Source organism: Phanerochaete carnosa (genome assembly GCF_000300595.1).
Source record: "Phanerochaete carnosa HHB-10118-sp unplaced genomic scaffold PHACAscaffold_12, whole genome shotgun sequence".
NCBI lineage: Eukaryota > Fungi > Basidiomycota > Agaricomycetes > Polyporales > Phanerochaetaceae > Phanerochaete > Phanerochaete carnosa.
Genome location: NW_006767639.1, coordinates 1,076,477 through 1,084,475, shown reverse-complemented (window position 1 = coordinate 1,084,475; position 7,999 = coordinate 1,076,477). Strand labels below are relative to the sequence as shown.

The 7,999-nt window shown below is 52.5% G+C and overlaps 1 protein-coding gene across 1 annotated transcript; it reads left to right on the top strand.

Moving 5' to 3' along the window:
• Positions 1 to 6,111: 6,111 nt before the first annotated feature.
• Positions 6,112 to 7,492, top strand: PHACADRAFT_201086 (uncharacterized protein; the record flags this gene model as incomplete). Its single annotated transcript, XM_007401371.1, has 3 exons — positions 6,112 to 6,652; positions 6,722 to 6,832; positions 6,888 to 7,492. The coding sequence occupies 3 exons, from the start codon at positions 6,112 to 6,114 to the stop codon at positions 7,490 to 7,492; spliced, it is 1,257 nt and encodes a 418-aa protein (XP_007401433.1).
• Between the last annotated feature and the right edge of the window lie 507 nt (positions 7,493 to 7,999).

Sequence of the window (7,999 nt, the reverse complement as noted above, 5' to 3'; positions counted from 1 at the left end):
ATGACTGCTAGATCTGAATGGACATTTGCGAGCTGTGGTTGCAAGTTCTCTAAGATGTAATGTAGAGAGCGAGCTAAAGTGAGTGAACGTGAAATTCTTGCAACGGCGGGGAAAGATAAGATAAGATCAGCTGCTTTGATGACTCAAACACGTGATGTTCCTGTGCATGATGCCGTTTTTCAAGTTTCAAGTTTCAAAATACTATTGTCGTGATACGACGACTGGGCTGCGCGAGCGCGAACTGGCGAGTGGCACGCGGGCACGATCTAATACACACGGGGGATTAGTCTGAGTGTGAAGGGAAAGAGCACGCAGAGTGGGAATGCGAGAGGAGTCCTTATATACTAAAAGGAAGCAAAATTGAAAGTCCGCTAGAATGGGGAAGCCTGCCATAAAGGGGTCCGTGCGTGGGAGCACTACATATGATTGTCCAATCATTATCTACGTATTAGCAGCGCCTAATCTAAGATGTCCACCTTAAGTCCATGCCAGGCGGAACGCCGAGCCAGAGCCACTAGGCGCTTCAACACTCCCCCTTAGCGAGGCGATACGGAACGAGGCCAAGAGACTGGGTGTGACGGTTGTCTACCTCAGCCGGTAAAGGCTTTGTGAGAATATCAGCCAGATTGTTGACACTGGGAATCCTAACGAGTTCGATCAGACCTGCTTCGAATTGCTCGTGAATGGCGTGAGCTTTGACGCGGGTGTGTTTTGTGTGATGTTTGACGTTGGGTGACTGGGCAGCATCAACTACAGATTTGTTGTCGCAGTGGAGAGGGACAGGCTTCGCGAGTGGGTGTTCGATGTACTCGGCAAAGATTTCGAGCCACTGAAAATGTCGGACTGCTTCGTCGGCTGCGAAGTACTCTGCGTCGAAGGTTTCTCGAGCCACAGAGCGTTGCTTGTGAGAAGACCAACTGGTCGCGCCTCTACCGAGTTTGTAAATCCAGCCGGATGTTGAGACGGAGTTGTCCTTGTCGTTCGTGAAGTCTGTGTCAGTGTAACCGAGCAAACGGCTATCGGTCTCGTCGTTCTGACCTAGACAGAGTCGATAGTTGGAGGTGCCGCGGAGGTACTTGAGAACACGATAGGTGGCAGCTACGTGTTTCGGTGAAGGGTTTGCCTGGTATTGGCAAAGTCGGGCAACAGCGAAGCCAATGTCGGGGCGAGTCCCGAGCATGGCGTACATGAGTGAGCCGAGGAGTGAGCAGTAGAGCTTGATGCGGTCTTGTGGACAGTCCACAGGGTCTTCCTCGTTCTTCTCGAGTACAATGTCAGTGCCGAGTGGTGTGGATGCGGGGTTGCAGTCTTCGTATCCAAATCGTTTGAGAACGGATTCGATGTACGTTTCCTGGTCGAGGTATGTGGCTCGACTCCCCCTATCCCTCGTGACACGAATGCCAAGGTAGTACTTGAGTTCGCCAAGGTCCTTGAGTTGGAACCTTTTCTTCAGTGCCTCTTTCGTTTGTTGGATGAGATTGAGGCTGTTTCCCATCATAGTTAGGTTGTCAACGTAAACCACAAGAATTTGAGTGGATCCCCCTCGTTGACGACGAATGAAGATTGATACGTCGCCGGCATTGTGGCATGCGAATCCAATGTCCTCGAGGCAGGTTTTGAGCGTGAGGAACCATGTTCGTCCCGCTTGCTTTAGCCCGTATATTGCTTTCCGCAGGCGGTATACTTTGCCTGCGTCCGTTACGAAACCTTCAGGTTGCTCCATGTAGAGCTCCTCGTTGAGTTCTCCGTTCAGATATGCTGTATCAAAATCAATCTGATGGATTTCCCAGTCCTGGATGGTCGCTAGGGCGATGAGGTATCGCCAGGACTCCAGACGGGCGACGGGAGCGAAGGTATCTTCGTAATCGATGCCTTGAACTTGCGTGAACCCCTTGGCTACAAGCCTTGCCTTGTAGCGATCCACTTCTCCGTTCTCGTTGCGTTTGACAACGTATACCCATTTGCACTTGATCGCCTTGCGACCCTTAGGTAGGTCGACAAGTTCCCAGGTGCCTTGTTCCAGGGGGCCAGTGATTTCGGCCTTCATGGCAGTCATCCACTCCGCTGAGTCCGGGGCGTCAGCTGCTTGCTTGTAGGTTCGCGGCTCTCCAGCGATGGAGGAGTCGCCTACGATCGCAGCAATATCGCCCGGTTCCTTGCCTGTGTTCAGTGCTTCTTCAATGTCTGCTTTGGTCGCTCCGGGCCAAATACTCGTCCATTTCTGAGTTGCTTTATGCTCGCGGGTACCGCGGCAGACGCCTGATGACGTCGTGGCATGCTCAGGATTGGAGAAGGGATTGTAGTCCCATGAGGTTGTATTGGGATTTGGTTTAGGTGGCGGAGGGTCGATGACGCGAGATGGTGAGGCTTTGGCCTTGCCTTTGAATTCAGGCTTGACCGGTGCACTTGGCAGGATTGGCAGAGGTGGATACAACTCTGTTCGAGGTGTAAGGCGTGGTATCTGGGATGCTGTAGGTGTTTTAGGTGTGTTTGGTTGAGTAGGAGGTGGTACAGGCTGTGGCGGCTGCGTAGGAGCCGGTGGCGTGTAAAGGGGTGGTAGTTCGAGTTCGACAGATGATGGCAGCGTGGATGTAGATCCGGTCGGTTGTGTCGAGGACGGTGAGGGTAGGAGTTTGTTGGGGAAGATCGACTCGTCGAATATCACATCGGTACTCGTGGTGATCTTTCTGCTACGTTTATCCCATAGACGATAACCTTTAGAATTCATCTCGTAGCCAATAAACACTAGGCTCTCAGCGTTAGCATCGAGTTTCCTGCGTTTATCCCCGGGTATGTGGCGATAGGCCTGGCAACCGAAGACTCGGAAGTGGGACACGTCCGGTGTGGTGCCAGTGAGTCGTTCCAGAGGCGTACGCCATGCAATGGCTTTCTTAGGGCCTCTGTTGCGTACGTGCACAGCTGTGCAAACAGCTTCTTCCCAGAATCTGTGTGATAACCCGGCGGTTTGTAGCATTGACTTAGCGGCTTCTACGAGCATGCGGTTCATGCGCTCAGCTTTGCCATTTTGCTGTGGGGTACCGGGTATTGTGCGCTCGTGGATGATCCCAGATTTCTTCAACAAGTTGATGAACTCGTTGGACTGGTATTCACCCCCTCGATCTGACCGAAAGACCTTGATGACCGTATCGAACTGTCACGCAACGAGGGCTACGAAGTCTTTGAACGCGGGGAGGAACTCATCCTTTGTTCGCAGGTAGTAGACCCATGTGACGTCGAAGCAGTCGTCGATGAAGGTAGCGAAGTATCGGTGGCCTGTGAGGGACACCACCAACATAGGTCCGTCGAGGTCAGAGTGTATGAGGTTGAAGGGTTTGTTGGCGCGTGAGGTGGACGATGTAGGGAAGGTACGCCTGTGTGCTTTGCCCAAGACGCAGCCTTCGCAGGGATGCGAAGGTTTATCTATATTGGCGGCGATGAGGCCTTTGACCGGAGAGGAATCAGTAGCGGCGAGCTTGCGTACTGCCTCCCAGTTTAGGTGACCAAACCGATGATGGATAACGTCGAGCGAAGTGGCATTGTGCGTGGAGACCGCGACAGATGGTGGAGGTGGAGTAAGGTCCAACCAATACTGACCGCGGGACTTAGTGCCTATCCCAAACATGGTGTTACCACGCTTGATTTGGGCTCGTTCTTTCCCAAAGACGAGATCGAAGCCTTTGTCTTTGATGCATGAGACGGAAATTAGTCGTCCGGACATTGCAGGGCTGTAGAGAACGTTCTCTAGCCTAATGTTTACTGGTCTGTTGTCGGCGAGCGTAGTGCCCTCGACAACACCTGAACCGAGCGTGCTTACTTGCGTTTTCGCCTTATCTGCTAGTGTTGCATACGTAGGTGATGCGAAGGCGTTGTACTCAGCGAAGTCGTTCAGGTCGTTCGTAATGTGTCGTGTACAGCCAGAGTCTAACATCCAGCGTTTCACACCGTGGAGATACCAGGAAGCGGAGTGAATTTCGGCCTCAGGAGCAGCGGCTCCTTTGGCGGTGACTACATGTACAGATGTGTGACCAGTACTGCTACCGGACGGGTTACTTTTACCGTCCTGGGCTTTGCCATTGCTGCTTTTCCGCGCCTCATCGGCGGCGGCCTTTTTCTTTCTACAATCCTGCTCGTAGTGGCCTTTGTAGTGGCAGAAGTTGCACTTGCCCTTCTTGCCTTCAGGTTTGCCAGCTTTGGCTTTGCCTGAGGTAGACACCTTTGGTGCGTGGAAGGCAGCAACGTTGGTGGAGGAGCTGCGACGTTTCGCTTCATCGAGAAGACGATTGCAGATGTCGTCGAGCTTCAGGTCAGTGGGCTTGGTGACTGCGAGGATGAGCTCCACGACGTTGTTGAACGAGTCGGGGAGGACCGTGAGCAGGCCGAATATCTGCAGGAGCTCCGGGGTTTGGAGGATCCCGGAGGCACTGACCTCTTGCCAGAGTCGGGCGCGTTCGCCAAGTTGGGCAGCGAGGTCATCGCTGTCCGTGATCGCGTGCGAGAAGTATGCATGGAACTTGACGAATGCCGACATCGTGGTGGAGGCGGCGTAATTGTCCTTCAGCTTTTTCCACAGTGCGGCGGCTGTGATGTCCACTGGGTTGGCAAGGTGCAGGAGCTCGTCGCCGAGCGTGCTGAGGATGTAAAACCTCGCGTATGCGTTTGTCGTTTCCCATGCTTCAACGTCTGCAGCGGTGACGGTGCTGCTTTGGACAGGGATTCTCTCGGTGCTGTCGACGACCTTCCATGTGCGTGCAGCAATGAAGTATTGCTGCATCATCAGGGACCAGCGTGGGTAGTCGCTGAAACCTTTGAGCTTCCTGATCGCGTCGAGCTTCATCGATGGCGGACCGGTGGCTGATGCGAATGCGGAGGCGGAGGACATGGTTGTCATGCAGCGTGGTGCGGTGGATGCGGATTGAGAGGGTGTAGGAGGAACGGCGGGAGTGCGGCGTGTAGGACGGGGTGCAGGTGCAGGTGCAGGTGTCGGTGCAGTTGGTGAAGGTGGACGTGATGCAGATGGACTAGACATGCACTAGAGGATCTCTAGTGTCCGTGTTGCGATGTGGAGTAACACTTGGGGTAAAGACCCTGAGGTGTTATGGAGCAAGTGTGCGGCTGGTGCCGGATCTCTCCGAGTGAAGACTCGTGAGAGATGGAGGGTAGATGGGGGCCAGTTACAAGCCGGGGCTCATAACCTATTGTCGTGATACAACAACTGGGCTGCGCGAGCGCGAACTGGCGAGTGGCACGCGGGCACGATCTAATACACACGGGGGATTAGTCTGAGTGCGAAGGGAAAGAGCACGCAGAGTGGGGATGCGAGAGGAGTCCTTATATACTAAAAGGAAGCAAAATTGAAAGTCCGCTAGAATGGGGAAGCCTGCCATAAAGGGGTCCGTGCGTGGGAGCACTACATATGATTGTCCAATCATTATCTACGTATTAGCAGCGCCTAATCTAAGATGTCCACCTTAAGTCCATGCCAGGCGGAACGCCGAGCCAGAGCCACTAGGCGCTTCAACAAATACAACCTGAGAAAAGCGGACGCGACGCTGTCTTTTCACTTGTACTTGTCACGCTTTCTCTGAAATAAATAGTGCAATGATCTCAATGCTTTACTTTTATGCTTGTCTTTGAACTTGGGCGCGACCTAGTCAGAGGCTCCGAGCATGGACAAGTTCAGCGAATGCTGTACGTGGAACAGTGTTTCTGTGGAACATGCTGCGGTAAATGTTTGAAGCCTGAAGCCTGAAGCCTGAAGCCAAATACATCGAAGTGTGATGTCTGAGGCGACGGAAATTCAGGGGCAAGCGCCGCAAGATCATGTCCTTGTGAACGTTGTATTCACGAGGCAAATGGCCGTGCACTGCCGTGCTACAGTGCTGTAGGCGCGTTGTCCATTGTTCGGCCTTGTACACCACACTCTTTCTCGCGCCCTCGTGCCCTACAAATACTTGTACGTCTGTCCAGTCGTCCTGGAAGATGTCACTCTCCACAGGAGCCAATCTGCCACCTGAAATACTGTCACACATCCTGAAATGTTTCACGCCAGTTTGTCTCTATCATCTGCATGACATGGATATAGTACATCGCAAGATGAAACACGGGCTCGCTATGCTTGGTCTCGTATGCAAGCACTGGTCTGAAGCGATCAGACCTATTCTCTTCCATACACTCGAGTTGCGCGACGCCGAAGACGTACGATTCCTCAAGAACATCACCAACAGTCCCAGAATTACAGCTTCATGTCTGTCCAAGTCCTTTAAACAGATATTTATCCGTCAAGAAGCTACAGGGGGAAAGCCCTGGCTTCACCATGTCCATGGACTTTCAACCCGACTCCGGGAGACAAGATTCGAGTGTAGCGTCGTGAACCGTTCGGGCAATTTGGTATCAACGGCAGGCTGTTGGGCCCTATTTGAGTTGGTACCCATCGTCACTCCATCCTATGTCCGGCTTTCCATTCTCACTCTTGACAATGTCGTATTCATGAGCAAGACCGAGCTCGCACGGCTCATCGACAATTTCCCCACCCTCTCTGAATGTCATTGCTGGCGACTTGCCTTCCTAGACCCGTCGCCGGTCGTCCAGTCACGTAGAACTCAGCGACGTGCTCTGCCAACTCTCCACTCCCTGGGCTGTAAGATACAGCATTGTAAGGATATGGCAGTTTCCACTCAAGTAGCGCTTGCTGCTGACATTGTCGCACCTGCTCGCCGCATAGATCTTGACGACCGTACATGGGATGCCACCCTTCAAGGCCTGCTTGCGCTGATGCCAAACAGACCTGGAAGGGCGAGTGTGCGTCTTGATGATCGGAACGGCAATATGTTTGGTAAATCTTCTAGCTCATGTCAGTAGTGCAAAACTCACTGGCTATTACTCCTCAGATGCGGTGTCAATTGGTTGCGCTTCATTCGGCCCAGGTCGGTACTCTGTGTGCAACTACATCTATATTCAAGTCAAGGTTTGCCGACTAAGTGCAAGCCAAGGTGCAAGTCCACCACTGGCGCATGTCGAGAGCATCACTCTCGATCTCTCATATAATGATGCCGAAGTTGTGCACACCCTTCCATTGGACGCCTTGCGAGACGTAATTAACTCCCCATATGCGCGCTCCCTTTGCATCAACTTTGCCGAGCCGGGATATGAAGGATTCAAGGTCATGAAGGGGATCTTGTGCTCCGTCTTGCGCCGCATGCAGCTGACCTGGGCCCTCGAATCAGGAAAACTCCGGTTCTGGGATCGATATCGCGATCGTGATCCCATCACGAGTGCGGACATTCTGTCTGCATCGAAAGAGCACACTATCGACGGCACGATGATCACTCTCGACATCAATGAACAAGCCGAGTGGTTACTACGCCCGGTTCGCTTTCCCATTCATGAATTCACAAAGGAGCAATACCTACGAAAGCTCGTAAGGACTCGCACAGGTGGAGTGTTCACGGACACGTCCCACAGCCTCTGGGACAGCATTGTCCGCAGCAGATAGCACCCAAGACACGGCAATCGAGCAGACGTGGATAGTGGCAAAGGTCGATGGGATGGGAGGCAAACAATGCGATCGAACGGGCGGTGAAGGGGACGCAGAGAGTATGAGAGAAGAGGAATAGGCCCGCAAGCATGGACGACTCCACTAAGCATGGGTAGGGCGTGTCATCAATGGGTCGTTGCAACTGCAGAGACATTTCACTTTGTTTCATAATATATGCCTCTCCTCTGGGTGCATGCTTTTGAACTTGTGTATGGTTCCAGAAATTGGTTATTGCCCACTATTTTATATTCTCGGTTACACGTTATATTCGGTCCTTTGAATTTTTTTGATAGTACAGCGGTATTCAATGCTTCCAGTTTCTTTGCTTCGATTTGCACGTACATTTCAAAAGGAAGCTACACTGAAAATCATGAAATGAGGTGATTACTATTCTTACTGCCACAGAGCGGGGACTCAACATTGAGTCACCAGAAGTCTCAATGCTTAGCACTCGAGTGTAGATAC